The sequence below is a fragment of the Triturus cristatus genome, chromosome 1_1 (genome assembly GCF_964204655.1).
Source record: "Triturus cristatus chromosome 1_1, aTriCri1.1, whole genome shotgun sequence".
NCBI classification, from domain to species: Eukaryota; Metazoa; Chordata; class Amphibia; order Caudata; family Salamandridae; genus Triturus; species Triturus cristatus.
The window spans coordinates 145,166,982-145,186,795 of record NC_140579.1 but is presented as its reverse complement, the minus strand read 5'-3'; the positions used below and the strand labels follow the sequence as shown (position 1 = coordinate 145,186,795).

The window sequence follows — 19,814 nt, the reverse complement described above, 5'->3', positions numbered from 1 at the left end:
GGAAAAGAAGGCACTGCAGCTGCTTACATATGATGCCCTTTTGGAGTCGGTTCCCTACATAAGTGGCTTCACAGTACCTTCTTTACTCCCGCCCTTCAGCTCTCTTACCTTCCATGTGCCACTCCTTTTTCCCCACTGTTCCAATCAGTCATTCCTGGTTGTTTCCCAAATGTCTCTGTTCTCGCACTGTGTTATGCCTAGCCTCCTGGGTTCCCCACTTAGTCTCCCCAATAACCTCCATTTGCTACATAGGCATTGCTTTATCTCCGCTCCTTTTCATCTCACCCTCAACCACATTAGTAATGCCTCTTTCTCCCATCAACTTCTTATCTCACTCTTTGGCTCCTCATCTCTTCATGCCATTGCTTCCTCACCCCTCAACGCCTATCCAGCTCTTTACTACTTTTTACCTATTACTTCCACATGCATCGCATCATCCCCTCTCCTTTTCAGTTCACCCTCAACCATTTCTCTAACTCCTCTTTCTCTCCTCGAACTCTTCTCTCACACTTACTCTTCTCTCTGGCCCCTCGGCTCTTCACACTAACACTACCTCTCACCTCAACATTGATCTTTCTCACCTATCCAGCTCTTTCCTATCTTTTACGTGTAATTTCCACATGCATCTGTCTATTGCCCATTTCAACCTTATTCACTCCTCTTGTCTACCAACATCTCCTCCTCTCTTTATACATCTTCCTTTACCTCAGTCCTTTAATCTTTCTTTCACTCTATTTGTTTCCTCGTCTACATCCTGCTCTCACTTTACTGGTCATCACCGGTCACTGCCTACATTGCTGTCCTCCGGCTCTTCCATTCAACTCACCTGTCTAGCTCTTCAAACTACCACTCTTATTGGCCTCATCTTTCTCCTACCTCTAACCTCAATCTGTCTCTTACAAATTAGCATCAAAATATTATCCGTAGGCATCTTGTTGGCTCTTTCCATTCACCATCTAACTCGCCAGTTTTCATCCCATATCTCTTGCTCACTCAATTTGTCCTATCATCATCTCTCATTATTTGGTGCCCATTAACCTTCGGCTTTGTCCCAAGGGTCTCAGATACTTAGTTTCCACTGTGTCATATTTCCTTCCTCTTTCTTTCTTGGCCTCTCTTTCCCTTCAGTGCCTCGTCACTACAAGCCTCTCTTCACCTTCCTCCGTTTCCCATCAGCCAGTCTCTCCTCCCTTTACTTTGACTTATGGAAAGCTGAACTGGCCCTGCTGCATCTGCAGGTCACTCTGTGGCAAGCCAGCAGCGCCTCCAACCCAAAGATTTCCATGCACCTTCCTCGAGCCCTCTCTTTTTAGCGATACTTCTTTTCCCGCCTAATCCTAAAAACACTGAATGGCATCTGCTGTAAGGCTTTTCTAGGGCTTCCTAACCCCCAATGTTACAGGTTAAAGCACTAAGAGAACTGATTCTGCTGCCTGCGGCATGCATCCCTTTCCTTACAGGACACTTCCATCCCCCCACTCCACCAGGTACTGTACGGTCCCGTCCACAGTCTCTCTCCGAGCCAGAATGCGCACTGACTCTCCACGGGCCAGCCGTCCCACAGCTCCAAAGTAGGTAGGGGCAGAAGAAGCACTGGTACTGGTACTGGTACTACTGGAGGGCTGGGCAGGGGGGTCATCTGCAGACTTTGCACTGGCATGGCTGCGTCTGCAGGAAGGTGTGGAAGGCACGGAGCGGCACTTTTCTCTCTTTGAGATGTCAGTCTCGTAGGACGGAGCAGGGTAGGAAGAATCACGTAAGTCAGGTCCTTCTTCACTGCAAGACACGAAAACACAGAAACTTTTAAATTACCAGGGCACAGGAAATACAAAAATACACTGAAATAATAAAGTTGGAACTTATTCCTTACTTAATTCACTCACTATGTTCCAAAGCCAATGAAAATCTGTGAATCCACAGTAATTACTAAACAGCTGCTTGTAATTAGAGACTCCCTAGCAATGGCCATGCTTAGGTGTGGAAGTCAAAAACGTTTTCCAATTGGAAGCATTTCTTCAAAAAAACCACGAACCACGCTGGATGAGCTATTCATATTTTAACAAGCCAATTTTAAGCTGACTCCTTTGGTGCTGGGGACGTAACACCCCTGCACTGTACCTCTAGAGTGTGGAAGAAGTGGATGCTACCATGTATTCACACCCTCTAGTCCTTCCCTTTCCTGCCCCTACCACTGGCTGCTTGGTAATTAATCCCCCTAATGTCTGCAGCTTTTTTGTGAATCTCTACTATATGCAGCAACAAGAACAATACGGATAAGGAAGGGAATGAGTCGCTTACAGACATTGCAACAATAACTACAGCAGTCAATGGAGCAACAGATCACAATAGTATCATGAACACAACAGCAGCAGTAAGGTAGAGAAATAGCTAGGACTTCACAAGCCCCTATTAAAGTACTTCCACCATGGACTCCATGTTTTTGTATAGTACTTCTGCACACCACAAGGTTTCTGAACAATTTCCTGTGTGGTAGCACAGAAGTCCATGTCCCTGGTTCATTCCTCCAGTGTGGGGAGCGATTGGCCAGATACCTCTTGGCTATCAAAAGGACAATGGCTATATGTATGTGGGGGTGAGAGGCCCACACGTGTTCCATAATGCTTGTCTTTGGGGTCATAGATTTTCCTCCTACCCACCACATTCCCCAGCATGTCACTTAGTTTGCACCAATAATCAGATACTCTGGGGAATTGCCATATTATGTGGTACTATCTGCTCCTGGCAGTTAGGAGTACTTGCATGTCCTATTTGAAGTTGATGGGTATATATATATATATATATATATATATATATATATATATATATATATATATATATATACACACACACACACACACACACACACACACACATACACTGGATGAGGGGTAGTCATTCTGAGTTAGCTAGTACTCACTGCTCAATAATCGCTTTCACCCACTCATCGTCGTCTAGTGTACCTATATCAAACTGCTACATATCTCCCAATTGTTAGTGGTGATTGGGGGAACTGGACACCAGAGATCTATATATACATGTGAGATTCCTTCTCAATGCCAAGAAGACTAAATTGTGAAGGGCAGATAGTCTACCTCTGTAGCTTTCAAAGGCATGGCACAGTTGAAGATTTAGGAAACATTTAGTCTTATGTAAATGGAAGTCCATGGCCAGATCATCAAAGGATCTAATACTGTCAGCTCACCACACGCCTCGTCACACGTTGAGCCACCGATCAAGTCCCACTGGTGATAACCACAGTCAGGCCAACTGGGCAAGCCAAGTCCCTCACAAAAGTCATTACTATGGACTTATTTTACCAATGGATATATTTTACATATTTACTATTTACTATTTTCATATTGATGACTTTAAGTTTAATCTCTTTTTTTTAAAAAAAAAAACAGGATTTTTAACTTTGAAATGTTATTTATTGTTTTATTGTGTATATGTATTTGAGGATGTATGTTTGTACGCTTTTATGGTCTTCTGACCGAAATAAAGTTATCAAATGAAATGAATGAATGATATATTTTAATGCTTCTTGCCAACATGAAAGTGGAAGTTTGGAGACTGCTGGGAGCATCATAGGGATTGCCTTACCATAAAGTAAGTGGAATAAATCAAATTTATCACAGAGGTCCATTTCCAGTCTTTCTGAGGGGTCGTTCCTAAAGGAAAATATCCAGTCTAAATGGGGATGAGCTGTAAGGCTCAAAAATAGAAACTTAGGCCTACCGCTCCCAACCCACAATCAAAAGAGGACTGTTTACACTTAGTGATAGACACTCAGAGGCCTCCGTCTGCAGTGAAAACCACAGTCGGGGATGGTAACTCTGCAAAGAAGGATGGTGGCAGTGGAAATAGGTAATTTTGCAGTACACATACAAAGCGGGCATGAATATCATTTTAAACAAGCTCTCTGCCCCTTCAGAATGAGAAGGAGGGCGGCTCAGGATTCAAATGCCTGCTTTAAATTATCCAAAATGAGGGTTATATTCAACTCCCAACACCGGTGTTGACTTTTTGTAACCTCCATGGCCAAATATTGGAAATGGTCACACGCCATCAGGAGGGGAGAATGGGCAAATGAGGACAGTGGGTTCCCACCAATGGGGATGCTTATGGATTTCTCCAGTTGACTTTGGGGCCAGAGGCCTCACCGTTTATCTTTCACAAGGAGCAGGACAGAGGTTCTGGGCTGTTGGATATAGGGTAGTGTGTTGTCTCTGTATTGGGAGATTCTGTCTTGGGTGTCGGTTATTTGCCCACCTTATCCCCTCTACTTGGGTGCTGCCAAAGCATCTACAACCAGCACAAACAACCGAGGGTAGAGGGCCTGTTCTAACTGCCAACAAGGCCAAGTACAACCCTTTCCGAAACTGATAGTGTAGCAAAGGGGAGCCGTCACCGGCTTCTCAGAAGGTAGTGTGGGGGTTGCACAAGCTCGGAACTCAACCAACCAATGACCACAATAACTTAAATGTCCAGCCCAGTGGTTATCGTTTTAGGAAAAGAAAGTTTTTGTTACGTATGGCTGTTAAGTATGTATCTCATGATACTCTGCTCCAATGAAGACCACAGCGTTGTGATGTGGAGGGAAGGCACAAAGGGAGATAGAGCAGGTGGTTAAGTGTCTATATTTGTTCATATAAATGACTCACCCCCCATTACTCCTCTGTCCCTGCATAGCAGTTGAAAGCAGGGGCAGATAATTTAGCGGGCCATTTACAACATGAAATCATAGAAAAGTAAAATGATGAATAGCAGATGTGACATCACTGACAAGCTATTTGATGTCACTGAAAATCTCATAAGAAATACATCACTGTTATTCACCGTTACCCATCTCAAATTCTACACTTTAACACACAGAGTTACCAAATACTACTCAATTCAATCCAGTACGCAGGGAGTGAACTTAGTTAAGATACTCCTTTGTGGGGCGTGGCCTGGAAACATGGCCAACAGGACGCGAGCCCTTTCGCTCGCAGCCGGCCAAGCTGCTAAATCCTGCTTAATCCTTCCAAATCCTGCTCACAATATCCTTCCCGCTCTTCCTGTGTCATCATGCCTTGATTCTGGAGCATGAATGGTGTAAATTTAACACATTGCCCCGTTTGGACCGAAGAATTGCACAGCTGCTTCGGTGTGGCCTGGCTGGCCAAGTGGAAGCATGACGGCTCCCTTCTCACTCTGAAAAAGGAGGGGATAGTGTTCTGCTGCTTTCCTGGGACTGAATCGGTGGTAACCGGCCTGCACTTGTTGCCCCGCTGTACCTACGTGCTAATTCCCCTGCGGAGTAGAGGAGCATGATCACGACAGCAGAGCCCGGGTGTGGGCCTAAGCCCCAGGCTAAAGTTGCCCTACGTGGCATCGTGGCTAGCCTGCACTACATTGTGGCCCAGGCCCGAGGTGCTGAGGCTTTTCATCAACTTTCCCCCTACTTCCCTGACTAGCGGTCGAGCCTGAGTCTGTGGAGGAAAGCCTAAGTGCTGCTGGGGCGCCCTTACCTTGTTTGTTACGGAGAGCCGGGGTGCCCTTACCTCGTTTGTTATGGAGACACCAGGGGCTTGGCGTGGGGTGAGTCCGGATGAGGTGGGCGGCCCATGGGGTAGGGAGCGTGAGACCTGGTAGTAGGGGCGGATCGACGTTTGGAGGCTCGGGCTGGTGGGAGACGCCGGCCCGATGTCTGGCATTGCTGATTCTTTTGGATGGCCTAGGCTGCTGCCATTGGAGGATTATTGGGCTGCCTAAAGACGTGCTCGAGGCATGTGAGAACTCAACTGGCTGCTGCTGGTGGCTCCGGAGGACATCATGCTTGACAATGGGGGTGGTATCTACCTATGATGGGCCCATAGGCACTCACCTGGGAGAATCATGGGGACTTTGGGCCTTTTCCTTCCTTGCGACTGATTTTAAAGGACAGTGGGCCTGATTATGGGCACCCTTCATTGTGCTCCATTAGACTTCTCTCCCTCCTTCCCCCCTTAAACCTGGCAGGAGACATGCACTACTTGGTAGTGAGTGGGGCCCACAACCTGTAAACGCTTAGGGGTGATTATTGATGAGCCCCTTCTGCTTGAAACGCTGTCAGACAGTGGGGAGGGCCCCCTCCTTGAATCCTGTACATGGGCTGAAGATGCCTTTTTATTAAATGCGACATTGTGGTGTCACACAGACAGAAATGTATTCTTTGACTAATGCCATGGGTGGCCCAGCTTGATAACTCCAGATGTGTTTTCGTCTGTCTTTGTGTGCCCTGGCGGCAGCCAATTACTAGGAGGAGCTGAGCAGATTAACTAGGGCCAAGACTCCTACTGCATTCGGAGGTGGCCCCCACTGGGAGGACTATGGCAGAACTTCCCGGAGCAGTTTATTGTTGTTGGTGATATTTGGAGTGATACTGGGGCACTGTAGTGCTCCCTAACCCTTGGTCCCTGTGCTGTGAAATCTATGCTGTGTTATCTGGGTGGATATGTGTTGGTACAAGAAGTACCTGTGAGAAAGACCTGACTTTCCTGTAGTTGGTGGTAACTAGAGCCAAACGCCCCACATAGGCTGGTTAAGGCTCAACTCCTGGCAAGTCAAGGGCAGTGGACGTTTTGTATCAGAGCGGACCTGGCGCAGTGAACATCATAGTTATAGCTCGATGAGATAGTTGAAGGGATAGAGGATCAGGTTCCGGTCAAACAGGGGCCCCTTTTGTTTTTTCTTAAGCAAATATGGGTAAAGATAAACTTCCTCGAGCACATGGCTCAAATACTAGTATGCAATATATTACTCCGCGGCAGCCCTCTTAGCGGATAACCCGACAAACTGGTGCGGCGGCGAGTCAGGACTCCCTGGCTCTGAGCCAGAACCCAGCAGGGTGGAACTGTTAGTAGCAATATAGGGGTGTCGCTTCGCATTAAGAGCATAAATAGGGACTCTATCCATCTATGTCAATCTCCTACAGGAAGACCTATGCAAGGTAGCGGATAATGCTGAAACAAACATAGAGACTTTGCATGGGGACGGGACGTTGCTACTCGTAAACGTCAAATGGCCACCATGATGTCAACAACAGCGGAGCTGGAAAGGCGTGCGGAGCACTCCGAGGGTCGCTCACAGTGCAGCAATATTAGAATCCTGTGGATTCCCAAAAGAGCAGAGGGGTCGTCTGTGACCCTTTTTCTTGAGAACTGGGTGCGCACTGTCCTGAAACCTCGAGGTCTACCATTTTTGTGGTGAAGAGAGCATAGAGCTATGGTGCCATGGCCGGGGGCTTCTCCCAGGGCCATCATTGCTAAAATTCTTAATTACCATGAGAGGGACCGTATCCTAAGAGCAGCTAGGGAACAGGAGATTCCCCACTTTGACAATAGCAAGATTGCCATGCATCCGGATTATACCAAGCAAGTACAAGAACAGCACAAATCCTACATGGCTGTTAAACAGAAGCTGCAGTCACTTCAGACATGGTACATGCTTCTATATCCGGCACGATTGAAGGTCCACTTCAAGGATAAGGACCAACCAGATGAGGATTGAGAATGGGTGGAACTCAGGGATGTTGCTGTTGTGCCCCAGTCGGGTGGAAGTCATTGAGAATCCTGGGGATGTCGATCACGTGAGGCGCTACCACTCTGCACAGCCTAGTGTTAACCCAAACTTAACTCCTTTGTGGGAACACTGAGTACGGATTGATGATGATGGCACAATGCATCGGTCTACTACGAAGGGCCCAGTGGTGGAGGGCAACGTTGTGTCCCAGATGTCCTCACATGGCGAGGAAAATGACTTACAGGGCACTGGAACTTATATGATAACTGGTACTATTGCCCCACCAGGGACGGACTCTGGGAAGGATACACAGGGGGTCCTGGCTGATTTTTAGCATGGTGTTTTACACTTGGGTGGGGTCAGCGTGGACACAGAGGTTGGTAAGAACGGGCCTGTAAGGGGTCTAACTCAGTCTTGTAATTCACATTTGGGAGGGTTGGAATGGTAGTAATCGGAGTGAAAATATCAGATCGGAGAGTTTGTAATGGGACTTGATCAATGTTTTTGGGAATTTAGTAAGATGGAGTTGTCACAGTGTGCAAAAATGCAGTTAGCTGGAGTTTGTGGTTAGGTCCTGGTTGGACATTGGGGATGGAGTGCTTGTCCCGGCGCATACTATAGGTGGGCTCTGGTGGCCGGTATATTGAGCTGTTTATGCCTGAGGGAGGGTAGATAGTGGGGGTGGTTATTGTGGTTTTTTTTTGTTTGGAAATTTTGTTCGAGTTTTGCAGCATTTCGGGGAGGAAGGGGTGATGCAGGGAGATGGCACAATTGGGACCGCCTTTACCTTTCATGACACATGGTGAGTTCAGGATCCTCTCCTGGAATGTGTGGGGACATGGCACATGTGTGTACTCCTTCTTAAAGTGGAATAAAATAGATATTGCATGTTTGCAAGGGACACATTTAGATGATCCTGGAGCTGCCCGTTTGGCCAAGAAATGGAGAGGGCAAGTGTTTCATTTGTCCTACTCAACTCACGCAAGAGGCACATTGGTTTGGGTGGCTCCGGGTGTCCCGTTTGCACATTCATTTTCAGAGGCTGATATTGGGAATAGATATGTTTTACTGCAGGGCACTTTATATGGTAGGGATTTGTCCATACTGAATACATATGCCTGTGATACAGACAATCCACGCTTTTTAGATTTGATGCAGGATCGCCTAATACATACAATAATAAATAGATTTGGACTTGCAGGATTCCTGGAGATTGGCTTATCCCACACATAGGGTATTCACCTGTTCCTCTTTGACTCATAACACACGTAGTCGATTAGATAGAGAGTTAATTAGCAGGCAAATGATGATGGCAGGTATTTTAGTTTCACACTTTGTGCGCTACTTATCTCTTGTCGGATACACGGGGGAGATCGCTTCGGGGAGATAGTTCATGGAAGTTTCCGGCAGACATACTGGACAATCAACTAGGGCGGGAGATATTGCCATGGACTCTGATTTACTATATGGACATTAACTGGGGCACTATTTTTAAAGATATTTACACTTTTAGCAAAATAATCTCTTACAAGAAATTATATATACATAATTGCATTGAAGGTCATTCTCCGACAAATCACAATTCATAAATATAACTTGTTGCTGATCACCTGTGAAAGTTACAAACCTTCCTCGTGTAATAGAGCTACGGAGTGGGAGGATCTGAAAGTAGTCTTAAGGGGTGTATGTATAGAACTTACTTGTGGGGTAAGACGCCAACTCAGAGCAGAGCTTCAGCAGTCCGAGGCTGATATGGCGAAGCTACTGATGGATCCATCGCCTGGTGCTGATGTTTCTGTCAGGGAACTCTCCCTTCGACAACGGGTGGCCGAAATTTGGGATCGTCTGGACAAATATGCTGTACTTCAGTATAGACAGCACCTGCATAGGAAGGTAGACAAGGCTTGGAGGTCGCTGTCCTGGAAAATACGCAGAGAACAAACTCCAACGCCAGTGACACACTTGAGGACACCGGAAAGACCGGAGGTCACATCCAGGGCAGACATTTTACATACCTTTCAGATGCATCTCCATAAGGTATATACTGTGGATCCTGGCATAGATCAACAACGTTATACTATTTGAATGGGCTGGGTCTCTGTTGTTTAGTGCCATAATTGGTGGAGGCTCTTGAAGCTCCATTTGCACCAGAAGAGATTAGAGCTGTGATTGTTGTTTTTACTCATTGGAAAGCCCCTAGAAGTGATGGCTTCCCCCTCAGAGCTTTTCCAGGCTTTTCCAGACACACTAGCTAATCAGCTTCTGGAGGTTTATTTGGAAGCCTGGGATGCCGGTATATTGTCACCCACAATGAGGGAAGGCGAGGTTTATTTAATGCTTAAACCGGGGGCCGAGGGGAGAGATCTGATACGGCTGCCTACACGCCCCTGACTATGATAAATACAGATATGAAGATCCTCTGTAAGGTGCTCGCTACACGTTTGGCGCTTTTTATGACAAGTTTAGTACATAAAGACCAGTGTGGATTTATTCCTGGTTGCAGCACTGGAATGAACCTGAGGAGGCTAGCTCATGTCCTTCATGAGGTCTGACACAGGGATGAAGAATTGGCACTTGTGGCTATTGATGTAGAAAAAGCTTTTGACACGATGGACTGGGGATACCTCCTGGAGGTGCTCCAAGTCATGAGTTTAGGGCAGAAGTTTGGTAAATGGGTGCGCCTGTTATATACTGAGCCACGTGTCAAAGTCAGGGTGGGCAAACATCGATTGGAGGCTTGGGCGATTGGTTGGGGGAAGCAACAGGTTTGCCCGCTATCCCTACTCCTGTTTGCTCTAGTGTTGTGACCACTGGTGATCTGGGTACAACGAGAGATGCGAGAATGGGGAATGGTGTCTGGCATGTCTTCTAACTATATGCTGACAATGCGTGGTTTTGTCATCTCCATGGGTGGCGTTTCCTGTGTTGTTGGGCTTGTTGGAGGATTTTGGCTCCTATTCCGGTCTCCTGCTTAATCATGCAAAATCGTTATTGTTCCCTATTGCTTCCTTGGCTCAAAACCAACGGGAGAATTACCTGATTTGGACATTCGATGGGAGACATCAATACTTTAGCTATCTGGGGATTCAAGTAGTGAATACCCAGGACTTTCTGCTGAAGCATATTATAGGCAGGGTCACTGCAGGACTTCCAGCTTCGGTATCATTCTGGAATACTTTGCCCCTCTCATTAATGGGTAGAATGGCCATTGCTAAGATGGTGCTGTTGTCTAGATGCTTGTACATATTACAGAACTCCCTTTGTCTGCTTCCAGCTTGAGTATTCAAGCTGTTAGATACCATCCTAATCTCTCTTTTGTGAGCCGGGAAGCGTAGCAGAGTAGCGTTGTTGAATTTGACTAGGCGGTATACTGATGATACTTGAAGTCCCGCATCTTGAATTTTACTATTTTGCTGCTCAATTGCAATCTGTAGCTAGAAAGTTGGACCCTTCCGACACTTATGAGAAAAGGTTTTTGCAGGGCAGGGTGCAGTTCGCGCGCCTTTCGAAATTAATACTGGATGGTGCGAGGTTCCTTCTGACGCTCCTTTCATTGTCAGACATGCCATACTGTGTCATGGGTTTGTCAGGTTGGTACTGAAGCAGGCCCACAGGGACCTCCTGGTATAGATTTTGAAACCAGACAGATTATTACTGGATAATAAGTCCTTTCCGGCGTGCCGTGATGGCGGTTGTGAACAGCTCGGGATTTATATCCGGACGAGCACTTCATTTCTTTTGAAGAGGTTCACAACACTTTTCAGATTGGCCCTGGTCACTTTCTGCCATATGCCGGATTGGTGGACATCGCTAAAGTAACTTGGTCCACTTATCCTGCAGCCCCCTAAATCTACCCAAGCCTTGGGTATTATGTTGCATGTGTAGGGGGGACAAAATATGATTAAAATAATGTACAAAGCTATGCGGGAGGGCGCAGTGTGGCCCATCCCAAAGGGAAGTAGATCTAGCCACACCTATCACTGACAGAGACTGGAATAGAGTTAATGAACTCAGTTAAACGGTGTCTTTGTCCTGTATTGCATGCCTTATATTGACTCATTACAACATTTTGCATAGGTCTTACATAACGCCATGGGGACGTTGGAAATGGAATCCTACTTTCTCAGCGGTTTGCCCCAGGTGTGGAATGGATGGGGCGGATTTTATACACCTAGCCTGGCACTGCAGTGGAGTACAGAGATACGGGGCACAGGTGGTCCTGGGAATTTATAGGGCAATACACATCCCCTTTGATTCCACTCTGGCTTCCTGCCTCCTGGGTAATACTGTAAGGCGAAAGAGCAAACAAGTCCTATAAAATTCCTGCAGTTTGCTCTGGTGTTGGCCAGAAGATGTGTGGCTATCACCTGGTTGGGACAGAGACCTTTATGATCGCTGGTGCAGGGACGTCATGGAATGGGCAGCCGCAGAGGAAGGTCATATAAGACTTAGCAAGAGGGACAAAAGGGCAGAGGAGGATATTGCTGTGTGGAGTGAGATGTGTGCCAGGTTCTTAGAACCGGAAGTTGATACTGAGGTTGAGGATATGGATATTGTTAGTGACTCAGAAGGAGAGTGATTGATTGGGTGGAAGTTATGGATACTGCATGATGGATGATTTAAGGCTGATAGAGGAATGCATGGGGTGTGCACAGTTCGCCTTACAAGAGCTTGGAGAGAGACAAAATCTTTTTTTATTGATGTTTTGCTTTATTAAACTGAATCACCTGGGATAAAATTTGATGTATTCATTTCTCTATCTCTCTTAATATGTTGTATTATTGAATGTTTTGAAAATATAAATAAAATATAATTAAAAAAAAAAGATACTCCTTTGTGGTGCTACATCCAGTTGACCCCTAATGGTTTGTCTACCCCAGCAGTTAGGGCAGTATCATAAATCAGGCTCAGGGTCAACTAACACACAAATCAAATGCACACTAAGTTCACGTTTCCCAAGGCCTGTACCCATGGTGGTATATTGGGTAAAGTGTTCAGCCTCTCACTTTCTTCCTAAGTGTATCCAGGAGCCATCCTCTGCCGGCGGGGGCCTGTGTCCAGCCTTGTGTTTCAAGGGCCACTGAGGAGGCCAGACGCAGGCCCGGATTCTATACATGCGGCCATCAAGCTCAGTAAGCAGTAACCCTGGAGCTAAGGTCCAGACGCGTCCTCGCTGCTGCAGCTCCATCAGGTCACAGAACGGAGTTAGCCCTAACGGGGCTATTTCGTCGACTAGGGTACAGACACCAACCGGACCGGTGCAGTCCAGGGACATAAACAGTCATTCTGTACTTATTCCCGCCTCCCCTCCTCCCAAGGGTCTAGAATGGGATTTACACACCAAGCTGCCAGTAAACTGGAGAGAAAGCACAACAGGAACTGCTTTTAAAAAAACACTATGTAAGGGGTGAGGGCAAGTCTGCATTGCTACCAGGCCACACCTCTACACCCCAGAGAAATCCATAGTCTTTTTGCCCCACTAGGGGCATAATCAAGTGCTTCAAAACTATACTTCTCCAAAGGTGTGCAGAGGACCACTCCCCTCACTCCCCGCATACCCTCAGGGCAGCCTATAGTTGTCTTTCCTCTTTTACTCTTAACCAGCTCTAAATCGCTCTCTGTTTCCAGGCGGGATAGCTGCAGTATTTGGACCTGGGGTCAGGTGGCACATTGGGAACCTAAGCATTTCACAAATTAGACAACTAGTGAAATCTAGGGTGATATGAGTTTAATGGATAGCATAACGTTTTAGCTTACCACAATGTCCTGCAAACATCATAACTATAACTAAGCAAAAACATGGGGGGGCGGAGCTTGCCGGCGTCTATGGCGGACGTGTGAGCACTGAGCTCTCCACCATTGCCCTAATAAAATCCTTAAACTGATCCTGCACGGCAGAGCTAAAAAGAGAACAGGAAGGGGGAATTCTTTTTTGACCTGGCGGGGCTGTGTGAGGACCTCTTCAGCCGGCAGCGGGGCCTGGAGGAGTACATACGGCGAGCAGTAACATCCTCGGCGGACCAGGCCGACATCCCCGGACTGTCCTGAGACGCTCCCCGGCGTGCGTTGCACAGCGTGCGGCAGGGTCAACTGTGACCAGCCCGGTCGCACGTACTCAGCAACATATCAGGAGTGAGACGGTAATACCACGACGCTGACGCCTCCGGAAGGGAGGGCAAACACAAGCGGCTCCATAGGGGGCAAGGAACGGTCACAGTGAGGTGAACCTCTCATTCGGCGGTGTCGTTACTGTGGGACTGCCAGTATCGGCGGATTAGACCGGGCTGAGCTGACACACCGCCCTGGACGACCCGGGGATCCCTGGCTAATGTCAAGCATATCAAGCGGGGAGGTCACACACGGTGAACAATTCTGAACTGGGACATTGTCCAGAACGCTGGATTATATGGTGAAGTGTGCACGGGGCGCTCAGGGTTGAGGCGAGGCTCTTGGCGCCTCCGGGGAGTAACTCTTGGCACGGTCCTTATCTAATAGCCCGAGTTAAGATCCGTAGCGGCCAGGGGAGTCAGCGCTGTGGGCAGGCTCGTGAAGGGCTGCGGTGGGGCGACCCTGGAGCTAAGTGACGACGAGGCAAGCGGGCTTCATCGGTGTTGACTGCCCCTCCCCACCCTCTCGGGGTCGCCATTTTGGAACACAGGGCCAGCGTGAGGAGTACCCATTTGGAACACGCTTCTATCAGACCTGGGCTCTGGGTGTGCGCTGGTTTTGGTGCAGTTTTGCACGGTGGCTCCTTGTGAAAAGTGCCAGTCTATGCACCGAGGCTGAATGGAGTACAGCCCAGTATGCTGAGGGGACAGGGACGGTGGCTGGGCCATAGACTGTTGTGAGCGCACAGAGGTACGAGTTGATCGGATTTGGCAGTGGATTTATCGGGTGACTTGAAGGTGAGCCTCGGGATGGTTGTACGTGCTTGGGGGCAGCACTAGCTTACATCTTGCGTAAGCAGGTCCTGATCTTAGCGATCGACGATTGACTTGTCAAGGTAGCCTTCTCTACGGTGGAGAATTGGCAGCAGTGTAGAGAGCAGGGATTGTGCCACTTGACTCGTGAGAAATGAACACTGCCCAGGCCTGTGGTGGATGCGAGGACTGACAGCGGCAGAGACCCGATCGGGAGCTCAGAAGAAGGGCTCCGACCGTGTGCTGTGAGGCGAGCTGGGTGACGGTATACGACTCAGCGCTGAGGGCGCTGGGACCTCGAAGACCCAGACACTACGGTGGGCCCACCTATAAACCTCGGAGGAGTACAGTGGTGCGGAGCTTAAGCTACTACGTGGGGGCCAAGAGTCATGCGGTCCTGCCGATTGGAGCTTGATTCTGCCACGGCGCGGCGGGACTAGTGAACTTGATGTCCCACAGACTCACCATGGGTAAAGGCGACAAGACACAGCCTAAAATATCTTTCGATCAACGTAAAGCGAAGGGATCTGCGATGCTGGTGCCGGAGGTGTCTCCCCGTAGCACTGCCCCAGAGAGCTCTATGTGTGCGGACATTAGAGAAATGTTAGTGACAATGGAAAAGGGCCTGCAGGGCAGTCTGGCAGCGATCGGTACCAAGATCGACGCACTCTCATACCGCATGGATCACATGTCAGAGCGGGTGGACAAGCATGCGGAGCGACTGGACATGACTGAGAGGAGGCTCACGCAAGCGGAGGAAGCGCAGACGGAGTGGGATAAAGATCGCACACAATTCAGCAGACTGCTTCAGGTCATTCAGGATAAGTCGGAGGACCTGGAAGCCCGCTCGAGGAGATCAAACATTCGCATAACGGGTGTGGCGGAGTCAACACAAACTGGCAGGATGGAGCTCTTTGTGGAAAAACTATTGCTTGCGCTATTGGGGGAGGAAGTGTTCTCTCCAATGTTCGTAGTCGAAAGAGCTCATCGTTCGCTGGGGCCCCGCCCAAGGCCAGGTGCACCAGCGAGACCAATAATAGCAAAGCTGCTGAACTACAGGGACTCGCAGTCGATGCTTACGGTGATTAAGGGGTGCGTGGTTTTACCACGCACACTTTCGGACCACTCCCCTCTTCTTTTGATACTGGATACTCCGGTCAAAAGAATCCCGCCGTTTACATGGCGGCTCCCACCCTACTCACTGTTAGATGAAGTGTTAAGGGGCGAATTGGCGGAGGACATAGATACCTTCTTTGACAATAACTTGGGTTCTGTTCAGAGCTTCCAAACGGTGTGGGACTCGTTCAAAGCATATATTCGTGGTATGGCTATGGCCAAGCACTCTAGTGTACTTAAGTCCATAAGACAACGGCTAAAGGCTCTGGAGACGCAACTGTCGAAGCTTGAAGAGCAACATCGGATGTCCGCGGATTCCGACATTGTAGCTCGGATCCAAGTGTTGGTTTCGGAATACAATGGAGAAGCGGATAGGGAAGTGCAGCATATGGGCAAGTATGCCACGGCCCGCACATATGGAGAAGGTGAGCGCCCGGGCTCATTACTAGCGAGGATACTTCGTAACAACAGGAGGCCTCTGGTAATTGACAAACTTGTTACCTCCGCGGGAGCAGTGGTTACTGGAGAGAGAGAGATTATCGATGAATTCAGGGATTACTATGCAGGGCTTTATAAATCACAGTCCTCTCAGATGGAAGAGGAAATTGAGGACTACCTCAGTTATATTAAAATGCCCTTTTTGTCCAACTCTCAGAGGGAATTTCTGATGCTGCCCATACAAAAGGACGAGATTCTGGAGGCACTGGAGGGAATGAGATCTGGCAGTGCCCCTGGGGCTGATGGGCTGACGGTGGCCTTTTACAAGGCTTTTAAGGATAAGCTCCTTCCGCATCTGATGACTCTTTTTGATGATATATGCCAGGAAGGTAGCATGCCAGGTACTATGAGAGAGGCTCTTCTCGTTGCCATATTAAAACCCGGGAAACCCCCTAACTTGTGCGGATCCTACAGACCGCTCTCCCTGATTAATGTGGGCACCAAGTTGTACGCCAAGGTCCTAGCTACGCGCTTGGCGTTGCTGGTACCGGAGCTCGTGGCACCGGAACAGGCGGGGTTTATTCCGACCAGAAACCTCACATACAATATCCGAACAGTACTGGGAACCATGCAGCATGTGCGCCCAGAGCGCAAGGCCTTAGCTCTTTTTCTGTACATGGAGAAGGCGTTCGACTCCGTGGAGTGGCCCTTTATGGTGAGGGTATTGAGGAAATTCGGATTGGGAGAACCTTTTTTGCAGATGCTTGGAGCATTGTATTACAGACCCACGGCCAGTCTGAGAATAGATCAGGTTACGGAGGCCTTCGAAGTTAGCCGGGGAACCAGGCAAGGCTGTCCCCTTTCTCCCCTACTATATGCTCTAGTAGCGGAACCCTTGGCGTGTGCGATAAGAGAATATCATAGATTCGAGGGTATTAACTTTCCCACTTATAAGATTGGTATTTCAACATACGCAGATGATACGCTGCTATACGTCCAGGACCCGGAGGAGAATCTATCTTCTATATTGAGAGAGGTGGTTAAATTCGGGACCCTGTCTGGCCTTAAGGTGAACTGGAACAAGTCTGTAGCGTTCCCGTTGACGCCGGTTACTTTGCCGTTTCACATCGAATACCCACTGCAGTGGACAACTGACTCAATCAGATACTTAGGGATTCGGCTCCACACGGATCCGGAGGTGCTACTCAGGGAAAACTACGGAGTGGCATACGCCAAACTAGTTGAGGACGTGGATGTGTGGAGTCGGCTCCCCCTGTCCTTGCTGGGCAGAATAGCCATCATAAAAATGGTGGTTCTGCCAAGATTCTTGTTCCTATTCAATAACATCCCAATAGTACTGTCCAAGGCCTTTTCCAAACAGTTGACCCAAATCCTTATTAAGCTGGCCTGGGGAGGTAAACAACCTAGAGTTCAGTGGAAGGTGTTAACGCTACCGTGTGAGATGGGGAGACTGGGAGCCCCGGACCTGGAAAGATATTACAGGGTAGCGCAGGCGGCTCATCTACACACGTGGATTCATGCCAACTCGGATGTTCCGCATGTGATTTTAGAGCGATTGTTTGCAGACCCGCTCCCCTTGCCGGCACCTGTCTTCCAGACGGTTGATCGTAGCGTAGGTATATTGGACTCTCTAAAGGCCACGAATCATGCTTGGCATGCGTTGATGAGAGCACAGGACTGTGTACTACTGTATTCCCCGCTGATGCAGATGGAGTGAGCGGTTTGGCTCCCCCCACTGAGAGAGAAAGGAGTGCTACAGGCATTAGGCGCTCTGGGCATCACTAGGATGGAGGATCTGTTCCTGGATGGGGTAATGAAGACATGGGATCAGATCGGCTCGGCACGACCCGAGTCCACGCTACTACAACGCTTTCAATTTCATAGAGTGCGCAGTGCGCTGTCAGACTTGTTGGGACCGGGCATGGCAGAGCCCACGGAAATCCCGGAACTTACCTATGTCATTAAAACGGTGGCGCCGTCCAAACTGGTTACGACTCTTAAGAAAATTGGGGATCAACACAAGGCGCACCAATACTCCAAAGCGAGGCTAGACTGTCAGAGTGACCTCCAAATGTCTATCACTGATGAGATGTGGAAATACTGTTGCGCTAGCACTAAGAAGGTGTCGCTAAGCGGTCGACACAGATTGGTGCACTTTAAGTACTTGCAGCGTGTCTATTATACCCCTGAGAGATTGCATAGGTATGGGCTTCGCCAAACGGCGGAGTGTGAGCGCTGTCACTACCTAGTGGCGGACTTCATACACATGGCCTGGTACTGCCCGGGAATTGCTAAGTTTTGGACAGAGGTGTTTCAGGAACTGAGCCAGATTCTGGAAACAGAGATACAGCCCAGTCCATCACTGGCGCTACTGGGGTATTCCAAGCCGCTCCCACCAGCATTGAGACGTCTGACTGATATGGCGCTGTTAATAGCTAGGCGAGTTGTGGCGACATGTTGGATGAGGGGGCCACTTCCCACTAAGAAACGATGGGCCAGGGATATGCTGTATTGCAGCACACAGGCGGAAACGTATAGTGAATTGCTACCTCCGAAAAGTCGGCCCCAAGAACTTCTGGGGGTTATACAGAACGTATTTGACTGCCGGGGTCACCGAGGCAACTGACCAGGGGGAGGCACAGAGTGAGGAACTCAATACGCACACTTTGGCCGAGGGGGACACGGGGCAAGATTAGGGCTCTAGGGGCGCACGATTGTGAGGGATTCTGGGGCGTCAGTCAGGAAGGATGCACACATGTAGAGAGTGCGGTAAGGTAAACTTCAGATCTCACTGTCACATTATAACAGGGTTCACTTGGAGGGTGACTGTGTAACCCAAGGTTGTATACGGACTGAATGTTGGGGGGTGTTATCCCTGGTTGCTACTAGAAAGAAGGACTGAGGACACGTGTACATGTAGATGGCGGGAGGATGTGACGGCAAGCGTGACGTGGGTGGGGTGGGTGGTTGGGGTTAGTAATAAGATTGGAACGTACAGGGACTAAGCCAGGTTTACAGTCGCAGGTGGATAATTTTATACTTATAAATCATAACCGTATGGTGGAAACATAGACTGGGGACTAGTGAAGCCTCTAACCGAAGTTGCGAACAAGATTGGGTAACCATATCTATGATGTTTTATTTAGACGCTGCCGGCTGTGTACGAGGTAACTTAACTGCCCGGCTGGACGGCAGAGTCCTCCCACTGCTCTGTGGATAGTAGGCTGACTAATCTGTATAATCCCTATAAATAAATAAAGGTTTTTGAAAAGTTAAAAAAAAAAAAAAAAAAACACTAAGCAAGAACATTTCAATCTTAGTTTCTATAGAGGGCGGCTGCAGTATGGGAACATGGTCCACTCACAGAATCGAATCTAGTACAGATGTGTGGATTCTCTTCTTTTGGGGCAAAGCGGTGTTGATGCTGGTGGAATATAAGGAGATGGGGCTTTGAAACAAAGACAGTAACCACCTCGTACAACAGCAATCACTACCCGTCACTTGTAATATTTTGCCACTCATAGATACTGAAGAGCACACACCCCCACCGAAGTGGAGTGCAGCATAGAGTTGACAAGAAGGTAACGGTCTTGAATTGGATGGCGGAAGTCCAGATGGATTTGCCGAATGATGGTGGTAGTTAGACTTGGAGTCCCATTGCTGATGGCATGACTGCCTATATTGCTGCTGCTGCTGTTGGTGGTGCCGATAGTATGACTGCCTATATTGTTGTTACTGCTGCTGTTGGTGGCGCTGATCGGATGGCCAACGAAGGAA

General features: G+C 48.4%; 1 protein-coding gene across 2 annotated transcripts in view; it reads right to left on the bottom strand.

The window, feature by feature from the left end:
* Window positions 1-337: 337 nt before the first annotated feature.
* Window positions 338-19,814, bottom strand: part of PHF1 (PHD finger protein 1) — a 959,509-nt gene continuing 940,032 nt past the window's right edge. For both annotated transcript variants that reach the window (XM_085623702.1, XM_085623708.1), the window contains exon 15: window positions 338-1,776. In XM_085623702.1, the coding sequence (XP_085479828.1) occupies window positions 1,455-1,776 (322 nt within the window). In that variant the 3' untranslated portion in view covers window positions 338-1,454. The remainder of the gene's footprint in view (window positions 1,777-19,814) is intronic.